At 32.5% G+C, this 21,915-nt stretch overlaps 1 protein-coding gene across 3 annotated transcripts in view; it reads right to left on the reverse strand.

Moving 5' to 3' along the window:
* Positions 1-21,915, reverse strand: part of CCDC102B (coiled-coil domain containing 102B) — a 772,664-nt gene that overhangs the window by 556,471 nt on the left and 194,278 nt on the right. For all 3 annotated transcript variants that reach the window (XM_056823603.1, XM_007487776.2, XM_007487774.2), the window contains one exon: positions 12,202-12,318. In XM_056823603.1, the coding sequence (XP_056679581.1) occupies positions 12,202-12,318 (117 nt within the window). The remainder of the gene's footprint in view (positions 1-12,201; positions 12,319-21,915) is intronic.

The raw sequence follows: 21,915 nt of genomic DNA on the forward strand, positions 1-21,915 counted from the left end.
AAATACATTTGGAGGAAAAAATTCAAGAATATCATAGAAAAAAATAAAAACATAGGAAGTAAAAGTACCCAATTGTATAATAATAAGATTTTGAACTACACTACAAACTAACAATCATATGGAGCACAGGTCAGAGAAATAGTAAACACTCTCTCTTTAGAATATAAGACTTTAAAAAATTGAGAACATACAGACCTTTAGAACTAGCTGTGAAAGAAGCTGGACAAAAGAAACCTGCTTTGTACAGTACTATCTATATCCTAGCAATAGTCCATGAATTTACTATTTTTTTAGTTCAAAGTCAAGAAACAAGTAGGAATAATGACCAAACAACGACAAAAAATTATCTTGTCCATTAGAAAGTTTTGGTAGTGAGAGGAAAAATCAAAACAAACTCAGAAGAAGATAATACAACCAACATTTTTGCATCCAACTTTTCAAAGAAAAATGTGAATTAGTCTCAGAACCAAAAAGAATTCCTGGATGATCTCCAAAAATATTTTTTAAAATAAGATAGGAGAGACAAAGGAAAAATTGGAAGAAGAAATGACAGTGACACAAGAAAATAATGAAAAAACAAATATACACGTTGGTAAAGGAGAGGCAAAAAATGCTGAAGAAAATAACATCTTAAAAACCAGAATAGTCTAAATAGTAAAACAGGCACAAAAATTCACTGAAAAGAATTCCAAAAGCAGAAATAGGAAAAAGGGAAAATATATCCAAAAATTCACTGAAGGAAAACATTTCTTAAAAAGAATTTGCTAAATGGAAAAGGAGGTACAAAAGGTCATTGAAGTTGAATACTGTTAAGCCACAGTCACAATAACACAATATGTGGTGGCTTCTACATTAAAGAATCAAGAGGCTTGGAATATAATATTCTGGAGGACAAAGGAGTTATGATTACAACTGAATTATTACCTCTTCAGAAACATTGAATAAAATTTTTCAGGGAAAAAAAAAGAGATACTCAATGAAATAGAGTATGTTAAAATATTCCTGATGAAAAGACTAGAGCTGAATTTCACTTTCAAATACAAAACTTAAGACATGCATAAAAAGATGAAGGGAAAAGAGAAGTCATAAAGGATTTAATATGGTTTAAATATTTATTTATCCGAGAAGATGATACTTATAACTCCCAAGTACCTTATATTATTAGGGTGGTTAGAATCAATATACAGATAGAATTCACATGTGTGAGTTGAATATCATGAGATTATACCTAAAAATTAAAATTAAGGAGTGAGAAAGAAATATAATGGGAGAAAGGGAAAGGGAGAGGGAGAATGAGGTAAAGTATCTCACCTAAAACATGTGCAAAAAAAAATTTCTATAGTGGAGGGAAAGATGGGAGAGATGAGGGGGAGCAGGTGAATATTACTCTCATTGAAATTATCTCAAAGAGGGGAAAAGGACATACTCAGTTGGGTATAGAAATCCATCTTAATCTATAGGAAAAAGGAGAAAAAGGGGGATGATAGAAGGAAGGGTACCTGGGGAAAGCAATGGTTAGTAGCAAAACACTTTTGAGGATAGACAAGCTGTGAGAGAATAAAGTAAAATAAAGAGTTCATAAATAGTATGGAGTAAATTACAGTTAGTAATCATAATCTTGAAAAATTATAGGATGTTTCTCTGATAAAAAGCCTTATTTTTTCAAATATAAAGAAATCTGAGTCAAATTTATGAGAATACAAGTCACTTCCTGATTGGTAAATGATCAAATGATACAAATAGATAGTTTTTAGATGCAGTAATCAAAGTTATGTGTAGTTACATGGAAAAATGCTCTAATTCACCATTGATTAGTGAAATAGAAATTAAAACTGAGATACCATCCCACACCTATCATATTGGCCAGTATGACAGAAAAGGAAAATAAAAAATGTCAGAGAGAAGGACATGGGTAAATTGGTGGGAGCAATGGTCAGAAACAAAACATCTCTAAATTGAGAAAAACTAGAAAGTAAAAGAGAGAAGGGTTAATAGGGAAAAAATTATGGAGGAAAACACACAATTAGTAATAATAACTGGTTATGTAAATTGGACAAATTTACCCATTACACAGAACAGAAAGCATAGTAGATTAAAAATGAGAATCCCACAACATATTAATAGAAACAAATTTAAAGCAGAGAAGGACATATAATCTGCTAAACCTCACTAAAAATGGGGGGGGGAAGTAGGGGTAATAATAATAATTTTAGACAAGGAAAAGTAAGGAGTAATCTAATCAAGAGATAAGGAAGGAATTCACATCATGACAAAGGTCACCATGGACAATGAAGAAATATCAGGGCAAATTATACATGCACCAAATGGCATAGCATTCAAGTTCTTTAAAGAAAAATTTTATGTTACAGGAGGAAATAGTAAAACATTACTAGTGAAGGACTTTAAACTTCTCCTCTGAGAAATATATCTACTTAAAAAAAAAGAATGAAGTGGGTAAATAGGACTTATAAAAGTTAGATAAAAATCAACCTCTAGAGAAAACTGAAAGGGAATACAAAAGAACATATATTTTTCTCAGAAATACATGGATCTTTCACAAAAACTAACCACCTATTAGGGCATAAGAACCTCACAACCAAATGTAGTAAAGTAGAAATATCAAATGCAACCTTTTCAAACCACAATGCAACAAAAGTACATTCAACAAAGGGCAGTGCATAGAAAGACTAAACATTAATTAGAAACTAAATAATCTTACCCTAAAGAGTGAATGAGTCAGAGAAAAAATCATAGAAACAATCAACAATTTTAATGAAGTAAATGATAATAATGATACAACACATAAAAAGTTATGAGATGCAGCCAAAGCTGTATTTAAGAAGAAATTTATATCTCTAAATGCTTAAATCAATAAAAGAGAGAAAAGGCTGATCAAAGAATTGGGCATGCAACTAATAAATAAACTAGAAAATGGACAGATTAAAAACCTTCAATTTAAAACCAAATTGTAAATCTTGAAAATCAAAGTAGAGAATAATAAAATTGAAAGTGTTAAAATTAATTGTGGTTGGACTCTGAAATATACTAATTAAATGGTCAGGTATTTAATTCTAAATCCCAAAATGAATTACTAAAGTAAATGGAATTCATGGTAGTTTATTTACAATATTTACAAGAGAAGGAAGATGTTAAGGAATGAGAGAGAAAGAGAGAAAACTCTGGCTTCTTCTTTTATCAATTAGAATTTCTAAGTCACAGCCAGGGGAAAAGAGTCTCAAGAAGTTGGGCCTTTCCTGGAGGCTTCATGCCTCCTGAAAGGCGGGGTTACTAAGTCAGCTTTTCACTCACCATTGGTGACAGTCTAAAAGAAGTCTGGGTGTTCATCTTCCAGTCACTCCTCTGTCCTTCACTCCAAACCCAGGTGACTGACTGTCTGAATCTGAATGACTGATTTTGCCTTTTGGTCCTCTTTTTAAAGATATTTTTCCTCTTATGTCACCTCCTCTAAATTTTCACGTCTACCAATCACAGCAGACACTTTTCTCCAGGACAGTCCACTTTTTAGTTCTCACCTTCTTTTGTTAGATTATATCTTTTGGGGTTACTTAACACCTCTTTTGTTAAGTTCACCTTTTGTACTTCCTTAACATCTTTTTGTGATTAATTCACCTTTTGTAGTTACTTAACACCTTTTTGTAGTTAAAATCTAAAAATAGATTGTACCTTACAATTCTAGCTTCACTATAAAGGAAGACCTAAGTACCTTAATTGTTACAATCAGATTACAATGTTATCTTCACAATAAAGAAAGAGTTAAGTACCTTCATTGTTACAATCAGGAGATACCTAAATCCAATTTTCACAAAAGTAAGCAAATCATTGAACTAATAAATAAAACAAGGAGCTATTTTTATTTTTTAAATAGATTTAATTAAAAAGAAATAAATAAACCAAATTAGAAGTCTTAGAAATGACAAAGGTAAGATCTGTTAAGGGGATTTTAGGAAAGGGGTTCATGCACCAGAGAAAATCACATTTAAATAACTTGAGTTTATTAACAGAGAAGGGAAAAATTTCAGGGATGGAATAAGGGGAAGGATAGTATCTGACTTTTTGCCCACTATATTTGATTATCTAAGCTTACACTGTCTAACTACCTTAACTAAAGACTATTAAGAATAAGTCCCACAATAAACCCGGAATCTCACACACACAGAGTCAGTGGTTGGTCAGGTATCAAGAATCCCAGTTGTGGTGTCCTCAGATGGTAGCAAGGTAGAGGTCTTTTCTCCAGTCAATCTGTCCACCAGGAAGACTGGAGATTTTCCTATCACCCTCAGCCAGCTGATCCTCAAAGGCCAGTGGTTTGTTCAGGGAGCCTCACCTACACACCTTCCTTCTTCACTTTTAGCTCCAGACTGTCAGTTGGAAAAACTGCTTCTTAGAACTCTGACCCAACCAGCTCATGAAAGATTCTAATACCTATGAATCATTCTTGCAACTTCTACTTTCCCTTGCTACAGATCTCAACCACTGAAGAAGAAATTAAAGCAATAATGTCAATAAATCTGACTATGTAAAATATAACTACCATATATATATATATATACACATATATATATATAATATAAACTATCCCCAATTAACAAAAGAGGAAATTGCATGCTTAACCCCATCACAGAAAAATAAATTGAAGAAACCATCTAAGAATTAACTAAGAAAAAGGTCCTAGGACCAGATGATTACAAAGTGAATTCGACCAAATATTCAAATGATAATTAACTATAACACTAAATAAATCATATGTAAAAATAGAGGAAGAAGGAATCCTTCCAAAGTCATTTTAAGATACAAATATGATACTGACATCAAACCAAGAAGAACTAAAGCAAACAAAGACAACTATAAACCTATATCCCTAATGAACATAGATGCAAAAAATTTAAATAAAATACTAGCTAGGAGACTACAGCATTATATCACAAGGTTGATACAGTATGGTCAGGTGTGCTTTAAAATAGGATTATAAGGATGGTTCTGAATTGAGAAAATTTCAGCATAATTTACCATAACAATAAAAACTATCAAAAATATGATTATTTAATAGATACTGAAACACCTTTTGAAAAATTACAAGACATTCCATATAAAAACACTAGGAAACATTGGAATAAATGAAACGTTCCTTAAAGTCATCAATGACATTTATCTAAAATCATCAGCAAGGACTATCTGTAATGAGGATAAACCAGAATCCTTCCCAATAAAATCAGGGGTGAAGGAAGGATGCCCATTATAATCATTAGTATTTAATATTTTACTAGAAATTCTAGAGAAATAAGAGCAGAAAAAGAAATTGAATTAGAATATGCAGTGAAGAAACAAAGTACTCACTCTTTGCAGATTATATAATGAACATGCAATACATTCATAATGTGAAAATAGAGGATGCCAGAAAATCAATCAAAAAATAATAAAATAATTAATAATTTTAGCAAAGTTGTAGGACACAAAATGAATGTACATAAACCCACCAGCATTTCTATTTATGATCAACAAATTCCAACAGCACAGAATAGAAAATGAAATTCCAATTAAAATAACTATAGACAATATAAAATAACTGGAAGTTCATCTATCAAAAAAAAAAAGTGGAGGCAGCTGGATGGCTCAGTGGATTGAGAGTCAGGCCTAGAGACAGGAGGTCCTAGGTTCAAATCTGGCCTCAGACACTTCCCAGCTGTGTGACCCTGGGCAAGTCACTTAACTCCCATTGCCTGGTCCTTACTGCTCTTCTGCCCTGGATGGAAGGTAAGGGTTTATTTAAAAAAAAAAAAAAAGCAAGTTTATTATCAGATTCCAAAACACTATTCACACAACTAAAATCATATCTAAACATTTGGGAAAATATTAATTTCTCATGGATAGACTGCACCAGTATAATAAATTGACAATCCTACCTAAATTAATTAGTTCAGCTCCATACCAATCAAAGTTCCCAAAAATTATTTCATAGAGATAGAAAAAATAATAGAATTCATTTGGAAGAACAAAAGGCCAAGAATATCAAGGGAACTGATGAAAAAAATATGAAGGAAAATATGAAGGAAAAAAATATGAAGGTGGTTTAGTTGTATAGTATTTCAAACTATCCTATAAAGTATTAATCATCAAAACAATCTGGTACTGGCTAAGAAATAGAATAGTGGATTAATTAAAAAGATTAGGTAATCATCACACAGTAGCTTATGATAATAGTTACCTAATGTTTGATAAACTCAAAGATCCAAGCTTTTAGGAAGGGAACTAACTAACAAAAAAAAAAACTGCTGAGAAATCTAGAAAAATTTATGGCAGGAACTAGGCATAAATTAATATCTCACCCCATACACCAAGATAAAGTCAAAATGAACAATTGATCTAAAAATAAAGGGTGATACCCTAAATAAATCATGTGAACACAGAAAAATTTAACTGGGACAATTTATGACCAAACGAGACATAGAGAATACTGTGAAAAATTAATTGAATAATTATGATTACATTAAATTAAATTTTTTTTCAATGCAAATAAAACCAATTAACCAAGATTAGAAGGAAAACAACTAATTGGGGAGGAATTTTTTTTAAAATTTGTTTTAAAACCCTTACCTTCCATCTTGGAATCAATAAAGTGTATTGGTTCTAAGGCAGAAGAGGGTTAAGGGCAAGGCAATGGGGACTAAGTAACTTGTCCAGGGTCACACAGCTGGGAAGTGTCTGAGGACAGATTTGAACCCAGGATCTCTCATCTCTAGGCCTGACTCTCAATCCACTGAGCTACCTAGCTGCCCCCAGGGAGGAAATTTTTATAGCAGTATTTCAAATATATAGAGAAAAGAGTTAAATTTATAAGAATACAAAGCATTCCCCAGTTGATATATATGGTCAATGCTTATAAACAGGCAGTTCTCAGAGGAAGGAATTAAAACTATCTATAGTCATTTGAAGAAAAAAAGTTATAATTCACCAATAATTAAAGAAATGAAATTTAAAACAACTCTAAGAAATTTCCTCATACCTATCAGATTAGCTAAAATGACCAAAAAGGAAACTGATAAATGTTGAAGAGGATATGGAAAAATTGAGGCACTAAGTGAAAATATGAACTGATATAACCATTCTGGAGAGCTGTATGGAACCACGCTCAAAGGGCCATAAAGCTATGCATACCCTTTCACTCAACAGTATTACTACTGAGTCTTTATATCAAAAAAATCAGAGATAAGGGAAAAGGACCTACCCATAAACTGAGGGGGCATCCTTAACCTGGAGAATGTTTTGATGAAGTTGTGGCATATGTTGCTAATGGAATATGAATACTTTTGAGCAATTAGAAATGATGAACAGGATAAGTTCAGAAAATCCTGGAAAGACTCATATGAACTGATGCAAAGTAAAGTGAAAAGAACCAGGAGAACAGTGTATACAGTAACAAAAATAGTGTATAATGATCAACTGTAATGAATTAAACTATTATCAGAAAGCAATTTTCCAAGATATCCATAAGGGACTCAATGAAAAATGCTATCTATGGCCATAGAAGGAACTGTTGGGGTCTAATTGCATATCAAAGCACACCATCTTCCACTTTATTTCTTTCACTAATTTTTTTCCCTATTGAATGTGTGATATATGTCTTTCATCATGGCATGAGCAATATGGAAATATATATTTCATGAAAGCACTGGTATAACCTATATCAGACTATTACCACCTTATATGGGGAGGGAGGGAGAGAGAGAATCTGAATTGTAAAATGTCAGAAAATAATTGTCAAAAATTGTTTCTACATGTAATTTTTTAAAAAGTAAAAAGTAAAAAAAAATTTGAAGATGTGAGAAAATTGAGGCACTAATGCATTTTTCTTGGAGTTGTGAATAATTCAACCATTATGAAGAGCAATTCATAATTATGTCCAAGAGCTATAAAATTGTGCATACCATTTGACCCAGCAATACCACTTTGGGTTTAAAGCTCAAAAAGATTTTTTAAAAAGGAAAAGAAACTATTTGTACAAGAATATGTATCAAAGCTCTTTTTGTGGGGGCAAACAATTGGAAACTGAAGGGATGCCAATCATTGGGGAATTTCTGAACATATTGTGGTATATGATTGTGATAAAATAATTATGTTTTAAGAAATGATGAGCAGGAAACACACACACACACACACAAAAAAAAAAAAAAAACCTGGAAAGACTTACATTAGTTGAAGCAAATTGAAATGAATAGAACTAAGAGAACAGTATACATAGTAACAGCAATATTGTACCATGATCAATTATAAATACCTTAGCTATTCTCAGCAATACAATAATCCAAGACAATTCTGAAGGATTTGTGATGAGAAATGTTATCTACTTCCAGAGAAAGAACTAATTGAGTCTGAATACAGATCAAAGTATACTTTTTTAAATCTTATTTTTCTTGGCTTTTGTTTTTGTTTTCTGTCTGTTTTCTTTTGCAGCATGGCTATTATGAAAAATGTTTTGCAAGATTGCACATGTATAACATATGTATGTATAACCTATATAAAATTGCTAGCTGTCTCTGGCAAAAGGGGGTGAAGGAAAGAATTTAGAAGCTGAAAATAATTAAAAGTGATTGTCAGAAATTGTTTTTACATGTAAGTGGGGATTTTTTTAATAGAAGGCATTTTGTGCCTCATAAGATAGTTGTGAGGGAAGTGATTTATAAAATGCCAAGAACTGCAGGACTATGAGTTATTAGTTTTAATAATGACTGGGGGAAATGAGAATCAGACCAGTGTTTTCATTGGGTTGGGAAATTTCAGATAAGCGAACTCCCACAACCAGTTCTGATACACACCTACTCTGCAAGTTAAAATCTTAAATAATTGAATTGGACATTGAGAGGTTAAATGATTTCCCTAGACTCTCATAGCTAACAGATTTTAAAGGCAGGACTAGAAGTCATGTCTGCCTGTCACTAAAGCCAGCTCCCTATCTTTTATTCTGCTCTGGGCATATATGCAGATATTATAATGATCTCTGTGTTTCTCTTTGAACAAAAATTAATGTCTTGAATATCATTCTTAAAAACAAGACAGTCCCAGGAAAACCTTGTTTGTTAAAACCTATTGGTAGGGCAGCTGGGTAGCTCAGTGGATTGAGAGCTAGCCCTAGAGATGGGAGGTCCTAGGTTCAAATCTGGCCTCAGGTACTTCCCAGCTGTGTGACCCTGGGCAAGTCATTTAACCCTCATTGCCTAGCCCTTACCACTCTTCTGCCCTGGGACCGATACACAGTATTGATTCCAAGACAGAAGGTAAGGGTTTTAAATTAAAAAAAAAAAAAACCTATTGGTGCCCTGATTGTTTTTTTCTTCTGTTAGACTGATATGTCAAACAATATCAAATTCATCATTTTTTTTCCTCTTTCTAGATCAATGAGTTTAGATTTGTCCTATATTTCAGTCAGACTCCACTCCCCTCTACTAGGGTGAATTTTTTTTCAAATGCCAATTTCTAGTTACAGGAAGGACAATACCAGAAATGTGAGAGATCATTGTGAATATTTACTATGGCTCAGAAGTAATAACAATAATAGTAATAATAATTCAAAGAACTTATTTCTTAGTAGTGAATCTCACTTTAATAGGTGACAGTTTGTAATTCTATTCTAAAATACTTTTAATGAATAATTTCTGAAAATGCCTCTAGGAGTATTGTACTGCAGGCTCCTTTACTAAGGTATTTAAGGTAAAGGAAAAGGGCTGGAACAGTAACACCAAGAAATAAGGCTAGATGAGAAACTGAATACTAAAAAACAAGAAATTTATTTTGAAGGAAGAAAAGGCAGGGCGTTGAGATAGGGTAGAAGGGATCTATGATTTCCCTAATCTATTAGAAATTCAATATAAAGAAAGTAAAGGTTGAATTGTCTTTAAGGGATAGTGTTAATGACTTGACAAGATCCTAAGGCCTGTGCCCCAAATCTTTCAAGGAGAAACCAAGAGCCAGAAGTTCAGAGTAAATCTTCTCTGACAGCTTCTTCCTCAGAGTCTCAAGGAAGAAGTGAGAAAATCAGTTTTTGTGCCAGCTTATTCATACTTCCTTCTTCCTGGCCACATTCTTCTTTGGAATCTTTTTGATTGACAGGTCTTCAAACTTCTATTCTTGCATTTGCTTGCAAATCTTTATGTAGTAGTAATATATTCTTCACAGTATCAATGCAAGTAGAAATAGCCATTTTACACTCAATGATTTTTATAAAATTAGCATGTTCTATTAGAGTAGATTGGGTAGCCAACAATATTGCAAGTGCTGCTAGGCAGTAACATCTATTTTATAATATATTTATAGCTGCTAAAAAGTTAATTAGATAGTTGTTCTGGAGATAGTATTGCAAAACATGAAGAATGCTGACTCTGGAGCCAGGGCTCTTACTTTTTACTACCTGTGTGACACCAGGGCAAATCACTTTATTTCTCAATTTCATCATTCAGTAAATGGCCATCCAGGATTATAATACTTTTAAAGACGTGGTCCTTTCCACTTCCAAGTTAATAAACTTACACTGATAGTATTTAGGATATCATTATGTAATTAATGTGAGTGATACACACATGTAGTATATATATTCATAAGTGTATAGGTATATCTTTGATTCAATAATTCATTTTAGTAAACATTTATTAAATGCCTAATATATGAGAGACAAAGTGCTAAACATTGGCATACATGTGTGTATAAGTATAGATAGAGAGATAGAGAAATATCAAATTTAGCAATTTAAGTTTATCCAGTTAAGTACCAGGGAAAAAATTCAGACTGGCACAGATGTATTTGTATCAGAGCCATTAGAGTACAAGTATAGACCATTTCTGCCTAGCTAACAATGGAGCAGAGACTACAACTTATGTAGTTTATGTAAAAGTTCTCTCCAGGAATCACATAGTAGAGACATAGTCTCCAAACTGAATATGACAAGAGTACCAAAGGAGCCAGACTTTAAAGAACTCAGTTCCTCCTATTTACTAAAAGTAATTGCTCATTTCTCTTTTCCAAAAAAAAAAATGTTTACTTGTATTGAAAGGTAGCCATTCTCTAAATGTTATATTGTTTTTAATTTTGCCCATTTATTTAGCAGAAGTGTCCTCTGGCCAGGACTAGATTATATGCCTAGTCTTGCTTTCTCATAGAAAAATGGGTTTTAGAAATTTAAAAAAATGTCAGAATCAACCTGTAGGCCAATAACATAACCTTAAAGCAATTAGAAAAATAAGGTAATTGGGCCCCAAAACTTAAATGACTTCCTCAAATAGATACGAATGATTAAGGGGGTAAATATATTTGTATGAATAGGACCCAAGTGGCAGAACTATCTTTGAAAATTCTCTTATTTTGCGTTCCTTCCATTTCTTTCATACTCCTACTAAACAAATATGATATTACTGAGGACCTTTGTTACTCTGCATATGACTCACTCTGATTCAAGGGATTAAAACATATTTTTCTTCAATAACATTAAAAAGATATGGACCAAATACTTATTACTTTCACCTCTCCCTTCCCCATATTTTTTAATTCCCAAAATTGTTCATTTTGGCAACATGACTAAATTGTCTTTCCAGTCTTTTGTAATAATTATTTTTGCTTCTGTATCAAATCAGGAGGAAAACAAACAACAAGGAGTTCATAATTGGTGACAATTCTTCTGTTGTTGTGGGATGACAAATAACTGCTTTCTACTATTTCTTTTGACAAGTTCTTCAGTCATAAATTAGGTATAACATAAATAAATTTATTCTACTTGTCTTTCACTACTAGAATGCCTGCCAAGAATATCATTAAGTACACCAGAAACTATATGCAACACATGATTTATATCATTGGATATGACAATACTCTGACACATCAAACCCCTCAACAGGTTGAACTTTTAATGAGTTTTTACTCAAAAAAAGACATGCACTGGGTTCAGGAATCTTAAAGTAGTCAAGTATTATATCTTTGTAACATTCAACTGGCTGAGAATCTATCCTAAACAGATACCACTGCATTGTTTTAACATCAAACAACATTTCCATGCCACTTTATTTCATGAATGTGTTTTGGACAAAGCTATATCTTTAATAGTGAATGATCTGCCTATTATTCATTAAAATCAAAACATTTCATTGATTTATTTTATGCACTATTATATACCAATGCAAATTAATAATTAAAAAAACATACCTCTGCTCTCAGCTCACATATTACTCTATCCTTACTGGTTTGACAGTTGGCTTCATCTTCTCTTTCTTCTGAAACCTTTTGCACTTCATTTCCATGTCGATCATGAAATATGTTAAACTGTAAAGGTCATAAATTCATAATCATAAAATGTAAAACAAAAGGGTATTCTTAAAGAATTATCATTATCAAATTATTTTTATTTTTATATTCTTTTTGTACTAATCTATAAATTGATGAATTCTAATAAAATTAGCTAGGTAAATAAGAAGTTTGGTTATACTAAACCAGGTTTATGAAATATAAGTTTGTAAGAATCAGCATAGCGTAGTGGATATAAAGTCATGTATACCAAGATTCAATTTCCATTTATTACACATACTACTTGTGGGATCTTTGGATAAGTCATTTAACTTTTTAGTGATGAAGGCAACTCTAAGAATTTTAAGTGGAATCCACATTCAGAGGAAAAACTGTGGGAGTAGAAACACAGAAGAAAAACAATTGCTTGATTACATGGGTCGATGGGGATATGATTGGGGATGGAGACTCTAAATGAACATCCTAGTACAAACACCAACAGCATGGAAATGGGTTCTGATCAAGGACACATGTATTACCCAGTGGAATTGAGTGTGGACTATGGGAAGGGTGGGTGGAGGGGAGGGAGAGATAGAATACGATTCTTGTAACCAAGGAATAATGTTCTAAATTGACTAAATAAAACTTTCTTAAAAAAAAAAGAAAAGAATTTTAAGTGAAAAACAGTTGCCAATATGGATTGGCAGCAGCAAGGTAAAGGTTCTTCCTTGTGAGTTCCCAATAACAAATAAATCACAGGTCTAATAAAAAAATAAGTATAAAAAGTCTGTAAGTCTTTCAAAAGAAAAACAGAGATTGCCAGTATAGGTTTATAAGAAACAAGTCATGCCAAACTATTGTTATTTTCTTTGTTGACAGGATTATAACATTGCTTTATAGATCAGAGGAATTTCCATGATACAATATATCTAGGTGTCATTATTTTTTACCAAAATATCAAATCATTTACTAATGGACAAAATCAAGAAAATGTGAACTGAATGAAATGTAACATCTTTAGTTTTAGAGTTAGAAGTCTTTTCCTCATTGAATCCAAGCCATTAATGGATTCATGTCAAGTTAGAAACAACTCTTAACTAAGTATCAGGGCTCTATATTTTATGAATAATTTGAATTAAATTTGAATTATACTTACCAATTTATAATTTGATATGAAACTGAATGAGATATCTAATATATTTAATGACAGAACTAAGATGTAAAATGGGGTTTATATACAGACTGGAACATTGGACTACTGCTAAGAAAAGAGACTCTAAAAGAGTCAATTAAGTTCAAAGAGACTTTAAATGTAAACAACAGCATAAAAGGCATTGAGAATATACAAACAAAATGTTAGGAGAGATGGTAATACACTTTGGAATATTTTCCTTCCCTTGCCTGATGAATGAGATCTAAGCAGCTTATCTAAACATCCAGTTAATGAATGGCAGCAATGAATGGCATATTTAATAACTCACAAGATACAGTGATATCAGAAATAGGATGGGGGATACCATTCCTTATGAAAGAGATTAGTCTCTGATTCTGAATACATTTTCTTAATGATTTTGAGTCATGTTTCTGTGGCAATTTGCATCATTCAAAAAAGAATGGAAACACTAGTCACTCTAAAAACTTGCCTTGATTTATAGGTCTTACTATATGATTTGCCATCACTGGTACTAATACAGTTAGATTACAGAAAAAAAAAGTCAAAAATTGGGATCCAGAAAATGACATCTATTTTGAAATTGGAAAATGGATATCCATCTCCTGGGAATTTCAATATATAGATTTTTGCTTCACAGGGACACCAAACCGGAGGCATGTGAACAAAGGGAAGGGGAGCATTTTTAATGTGTTTATACTGCTCCCTTTAATGTGAAAAATGAATATAAAAATTATAAAAATTTTAAAATGACAATTCAACATAACATTCTAAGGAAACGTCTTCATAGTAACATGTCATAACATCATTTTATGAAAAAATCACTAAATATTGTATTTTGATGCACTTATTAAGACCATGGAAAAGACAGGTTGAGTATATGGCAGTAAGAGTTTATTGAAACAAATACTTAGAAATCCAAGTATAGCATAAAGAAATCAATGAATTAAAAGTATGAAATATCCTTATAAATTATAGTCAACAATCTGAAATCTTTGTCAGCGTGGAGATTGAACTTAGGGGCAAGAAGATCTGGAAGATTTGAAATTTGCCTCTGACCCTTATTGGTTCTGGTACCATGGACAAATGAAAATCTTTTTAAGCACACTTTTATCTATCAAACTGAGACATTAATAAACGCAATTACTTATCCCACAAGAAGACAAAACTTTGAAAATACTTTGTAAACTGTGAAATATATCTATATGCTTTGGAATTTTTCTCCTATAGGTACTTTAATTAAGGAGTTTTATTTAGAAAACTCTCTGGGATACATTGTATTATTCATTAGACATTCTCTTCTCAGTGATATTTCCCTTTGCATCCCAGTCAAACTCATTAGTTATTTAGTAATATGCATTTATATCTATTTGTCAGGTGTTTTGTCAAATATATTTATTGAAAAGATTGATTATAGAACCTTAAATAATAGTTGGATTTAAAGCCTATGTTGATCACAGGCATAACTTTTTTGTGTAAGCTTTGCTTTATTATATTTTGCAAATACTACATTTTTTAGCAAATTAAAGATGTGTGGCAACTGTGTATCATGGAAGTCGATCAGTGCCATTTTCACAATACTATGTGCTCACATCGTTTTTATGGGTAATTCTCACATTTCATCTTTTTTCATTATTAATCTATTATGGTTTTTTATAATCATCAATTTTTGATGTTATTATTGTACATGTTTTACATGGTTTCATGGTTTGTGTCCATGTCATATAGTAAACTTAATCAATAAATGTTGTATGTGTTGTTCTGACTGCCCCACCAACTGGAGTTTCCCTGTTTTTCCCCCTCACCCGAGAACTCTCTATTTCCTGAGACATAACAATATTGTACTGATGTCAGTTAATAACCCCCAATGGCCACAAAGTGTTCAAAAAAAGGGAATAATAAATTGCTTCAGCAAACTTCATTGTTGTTATTTCCTTTTACAAAATTACCACAGCAACCCCAGTATTCAGCAACTACAACCCTGATCAATCAGTAGTCATCACTATTGAAGCAAAACCCATCATCAGCAGAATTATCATACTGAAGGCTCAAAGGATGAATATTGTTTTGAGTAATAAAGAATTTTTATTTAAATTATGCCTATTTTATTTTTAGACATAATACTATTGCACACTTAGTAGACTACATTATAGTATAAGCATAACTTTTATATATACTGTGAAACCAAAAAATTCATGTGCCTTGCTTTATTGCTATATTTGCTTTATCATTCCCAAGCCAATAAGACCAAAAACAGAGAAGGAAAACTACAGATCAATATCCTTAATGAACTTAAATGCAAAAATAGTAAATAAAATACTAGCTAAAAGTCTAAAACAAGTTATCACAAGGATTATTCACTATGACTAGGTGGAATTGATACCAGGAATGCAAGGATGGTTTAATATTAGGGAAATCATCTGCATAATGGACCATATCAACAACCAAACTAATAGAAGTCACATGATTATCTCAATAAATGCAGAAAAAGCCTTTGATGAAATACAATACCCATTTCTATTGAAAACACTAGAAAGAAAAGGAATAGAAGGGTCTTGCATCAAAATAATAAACAGCATTTATTTAAAACCATCAGCAAGTATCATCTGCAATGGGGATAAGTTAGATGTCTTCCCAATAAGATCAGGAGTGAAACAGGGATGCCCATTATCACCACTAATATTTAATATTGTACTAGAAATGCTAGCAGTAGCAATTAGAGAAGAAATTAAAGAGATCATAAGTAGACAATGAGGAAACTAAATTATCAATCATTGTACATGACATCATGGTATACCTACATAATCCAATAAAATAAAACTAAAAAACTAGTAGAAACAATTAATAACTTTAGTAAAGTTACAGAGTCCAAAATAAACCTACATAAATCAGCAAACCTGCATGTTTCCAACAAAACTCAGCTGCAAGAGTTAGAAAGAGAAACTCCATTTAAAATTACTGCAGACAAGATAAAATACCTGGGAATCTATTAGCCAAGACAAATTCAGAAATCATATGAATATAACTACAAAACACTCTTCACACAAATAAAATTAGATCTAAATGATTGGAAAAACATCAATTGCTCATGGGTAAGACAAGCTAATATAATAAAAATGATAATCCTACACAAATTAATCAAACTACCAAAAGATTTGTTATATAATTTCAAAAAATTATTACAAAATTCATCTGGAAAAACAAAAGATCAAGAATATCAAGGGAAATTATGGAAAAAATGTGAAGGATGGAGGCTTAGCTTTACCAGATCTCAAATTATACTATAAAGCAGTGATCATCAAAACTATATGCTACTGGCTTAGAATCAGAAGGATGGACCAATAGAATAGACCTTGAGGTAAATGACAGTAGCAAGATAGTGTTTGATAAACCCAAAGATCCTAGCTTTGGGGACAAGAACCCACTATTTGATAATAACAGCTAGAAGAATTGGAAAACAGTATGGAAGAATTTAGGCATAGATCAACATCTTACACCCTATACCAAGATTAACTCAGAGTGGGTAAATGACTTAAATATAAAGAGGGAAATCATAAACAAATTAGGTGAACATAGAATAGTATATCTGTCAGATCTATGGAAAGTGAAAGAATGTAAGACCAAGCAGGAGATAGAGAACACTACAAAATGTAAAATGAATAATTTTGACTACATTCAATTTAAAAGTTTCTGTACAAACAAAACCAATGCAACCAAAATTAGAAGGGAAGCAAAAAAATTGTGGAAAACATTTTATAACAAAAATCTCTGACAAAGGTCTCATTTCTCAAATTTATAAGGAGCTAAGTCAATTGTACAAAAAATCAAGGCATTCCCTAATTGACAAATGGTCATAGGACACGAATAGGCAGTTTTCAGTTAAAGAAATAAAAACTATCAATAAGCACATGAAAAGGTGTCCTAAATCTCTCATAATTAGAGAAATGTAAATCAAAACAATGCTGAGGTGCCACCTCCCATCTAGCAGATTGGCCAATCTGATAGTAAAGGAAAATAATAAATGTTGGAGGGGGTGTGACAAAAGAACACTAATGCATTGATGGTAGAGTTTTTAACTAATCCAGCCATTCTGAAAACCAATTTGGAATTATGAGCAAAGGGCTTTAAAAGAAAGAATGAATAACCTTTGATCCAGAAAAACCACAGCTGGGGTTGTACCCCAAAGAGATAATAAGGAAAAATACTTGTACAAAAATATGTATAGCCACATTCTTTGTGGTGACAAAAAGTTGGAAAATGAAGGGGTGTTCATCAACTAGGGAATGGCTGAACAAATTGTGGTATATGATGTTGATGGAATACTATTGTGCTGTAGGGATTGATGATCTGGAGGCTTTCAATATGAACTCAGAGAACCTCAAAGAACTGATACAGTGTGAAATGAGCAGAACCAAAAGAACATTGTATACAGAAAGTAAAACATTGTGGAAAAAAATCAATGAAATTAACTTTGCTACTAGTAGCAATGCAACAAGCCAGGACACTCCTGATGGACATATGTAAAAGAGTGCTATCCACATTGAGAGAAAGAACTATGGGAGTAGAAATGCAAAAGCAAAACATATGACATCACTTATTATATGTATACATGGGTATGTGATTTGGGGTTTAGGTCTTAAAAAATTAGTCTATAGCAAAAATGAATAATATGGAAATAGGTATCAAGTGACAACATTTGTACAATTCAGTGGAACTGATTGTCGGTTTTGGGAGAGGGGAAAAAAGAAGGAAGGGAAAGAAAATGAATCATGTAAATGTGAAAAATTATTTAAAAATAAATAGATTTATAAATAAATAAAAATAAAAGAAGGAGAATGTGGACAAAATAATATAATGAAATTAAAATGCATTGAAGTGGGCCACAGCTTAGTAGGTCAGTGGATAGAGAGCCAGGGCTAGAGATGGGAGGAACTGGGTTCAAATTTGACCTGAGACATTTCCTAACTGTGTGACCCTGTGCAAGTCACTTAACCCCAAATGTCTGGCCCTTACTATCCTTTTGCCTTGGATCCAATGATTAGACTTTATTCTAAGACAAAATGTAAGTGTTTTGTTGTTATTGTTGTTGTTGTTTAATGCAAAGAAGGCTTTAGAGTCATGTCACTGGGGCTAGTTAGGCACAAGGAAACATAGTCATGTTATTGAACATGAAAATTAATTATCTGTTATTTTCAAAAGCTACGCAGAAATAGGAAAGGAGAAAGCTTCGAAAGAGCATTTAGCTACCCACTAATTTCATTTAGATTTTAAGTTAGGCCATCTCAATCACATGCGTATCACTCTTAAATTTCAGATATCTCTGGTTTCAAAAACCCCAATTATAGGCTATTTTAGGATTTCTCTAGCAATCTTTCCTGACAGAAGTTCAGTATATATCTTTAATACTTCAATGTAGAACTAAACTATTATGCCCCATCATAAAAAAAGTATTAGCTCATTCCATGTGTATTTACATAATTCAGACTTCAATTTCCATATACTAGGAAAAACAAAACTTCCCATTTGTTTAGAACATTTTAAAATATCTCTTTTGGATGTATTGTAAGATCACACAATGTACTTTAAATCATACAATAATAGTGATCAAATAGACCCAATTTCTCAGAATAATCACAATTTGAGTTATTCTATTCTATTTTCTCTAGAAGCTATCAAAATGTCCCTGAAATTTCAGTATCCTGTCAAGTAGTTTGTGTAAGTAAGGCTTACAATAAAAGTCATAAAAGGTTAAAAAAAACCACTAACAATAATAGTTGTTATGTACATAGTTCATCTTAATGGATGATTCACTCCTTTGCAGAGCCCAGCAAAGAAGCCTAACTTCACTCCCTTTCACTCCATCTTTTCCTCATCAACTACCTTGAGAAAGATACCCTGGAGAAACTTCCAACTTGGGACTCCACTATCTATTCTCTTTTTTTTTAGACATAGAGGAAAACAAAGTTATACATTAGTAATAACATAGAAATTTGACAAAATTTGACCAAAAAAAAAAGACTCATGTGGAATAACAAAGATTCATCTACATTTCAGAGTAAAAACTGGCAGGCTTCAAGAGAATTTTTTCACAGGAAAATGGCTCTGATTTGAGGAACAGGACAGGATACTTGTGTGGAGAAAGTAGTGGGAATGTTATAAAATTATATAACTCATAGTAATATAATGATTAAAGAGACTGTATGGTATAATAACTAGAAGCATCTTGGACAATCCATTTAACCTCTTAGTGTCCCAGATAACTTTCTAAAGCAGTTTATTCAATAGGAGGTCCCTATACTAATAAAATTTCAGGTCTAGACCTAAAAATAGAATGCTTAAAAATTACAAACTATATTTTTCTCCTCATCTGATGAGACAAGTAGTATAATTATCATTGTTTTTGCTATTGCACCAAAAAAAATCTATAATTATTTCAAAGACTTGTCCAAGATCATATACATCTTGGTTTTTTTAATGGTCAACAATTTTTAAAATTTATTGAAGTTTTCAGTTATAAGTATCTATGCTTTTACCTCCTGAACCAGACCCCTTGTCTCAAGGTCCAATGTACTTTGAACTAATTCACCTAAATTCAGTGAGAGTAGAGAATACCAATGTCTAGGAGTACCTTAGTAATGGTAAAAAGATGAGGGAATTTATTGTCCTTCTCCCTATCACCATTATTCATCATTTCAACACATTTCCCTGAACAAGTCCTAAAACAAGATAAGGGAAGCCAAAATTAATTTTGAGTCTGATTTGGATGCTCCCTGACACCATATAGTAAAAAGGGAAATAGAAGGAAATTCCAATAGCAAAATATCATAATACATAATCATTTAAAGTCTGTGGAGCACTTTCCTAACAACATACCTAGGAAGTAGGAGATATATTATCATCTCCATTTTATAGGTGAGGAAAAAGAGGCACAGGTAAATTAATTAATTTGTCTGTGGTCAAACAGCTAATGTTTCATATTGATTTTTTGTATTAATCTGCTGATTCCAAGTACAGAGCTCCCTCCTGTGCGTTTTAAAATGGGTCTGAACCCTGGGAGACTATCTCTCTCAAAACTCTCTACCCCAACTTCCTCAGACACCTCCCACTTCCTTTGTGGGAGGTGTCTGAGAAGATATAAAAGAAGAGAGAAGTGTGGGTTTTGGCACCTTTTCCAGAGAAGGAGAGGAGAGCCCTTTCTCCCAGAAGTGCCTTTTCCCTTTTGTCCCTGCTTAACTGCTGAATATCTAACTTTCTCTAGCTTTTCCAAACCTTTGTTTTCTTGGTGCAAATAAACCTATCTACCTATCCCTAGAGTCTGGATTGATTTAATTTAATTCCCTAGCATAATTATACTAGAAAAGAAAGCCTGGTCAATTTCCCTACTGGGGCTCGGTGAGACCCAACTACCTTCCTTTCCCTTCCTTTTCCCTGCCTTTTCCCTCCAAATTTCCCTTTCACACTGGACTGTGCCTTGGCACTTCTAGGGCATTAACAATGATCCTCTAGGTCACCAACAATTCTGAGGACATTTGTGTATTAAATGTAATCCAGTATATATTTATTAAGTAATTACTATGTGCCAGGAACTGAGCCAAATGTTGAGGATACAATTAATAAAAAGAAAGACAGTAATTCCTTAAAACTGGGGAGACTATACAAAAAAGAGGCAGAAAATGGGCAGGGCAACAGAGTTAAAAGAAATCTTATAATGGCCTCAGGCTGATGAAATTAGGCAAACTCAGGAAGTAAAAGAAAAGGAATTTATTAGTATACCAAGGCAGATAGGTCAAGAATTAATCTTTGTTCTGCCTTTTATGGACAAAATTAAGCATATGCATATTGCTGAAAGATAATCATCATTGATCCATGAAATCTATAGGAGATAGGATTAGGGTCCTCTTGGCCCCTCCCCATTACAGTATCACTGGAAGATGGAATTAGTGAGCATAGGCATTTTATGCAGCTGCCACAATTAGTGAGGATACACACTGCCATCTTATGCAGCTGCAATGTACTCAAAATTTTAAATACAATTTTAAAAAGGAGTCACATACACTGATTCAGCACAAAAATGTGCCTTCCCACCTTGGTAATCAGAGCAAGAGGCAATTTGTTCCAAGAGTTGAAAGCAGCCTGAGGACTATTTACAAGTCAATATTTGCATTATCTTTTTCAAAGGCTTTTGTATATAGATGTCACTTTATACAGGAGTTTCTGAATACAATACAATCCAGTTGACCACCGAAACACAAGGTTTTCTGTTTGCAGCAATACCTGTCTTGAAGTTACTTTCAAGTTTCTGATCATCTCAGTTGCTCTTTTTATATCATCATTTGCCTGGAGTTGTAGTTCTGCTACATTCGTGTTAACAATTAAAAAGAAAAAGAAAAAGAAAAGATCTCTATGACTTCTTTTTATACTTTGATTTGCAAAACATTTCTGTTTAAGTACAGGTACTGCCTTTC

This window comes from Monodelphis domestica, chromosome 3 (assembly GCF_027887165.1).
Source record: "Monodelphis domestica isolate mMonDom1 chromosome 3, mMonDom1.pri, whole genome shotgun sequence".
In the NCBI taxonomy this organism is placed as follows: domain Eukaryota; kingdom Metazoa; phylum Chordata; class Mammalia; order Didelphimorphia; family Didelphidae; genus Monodelphis; species Monodelphis domestica.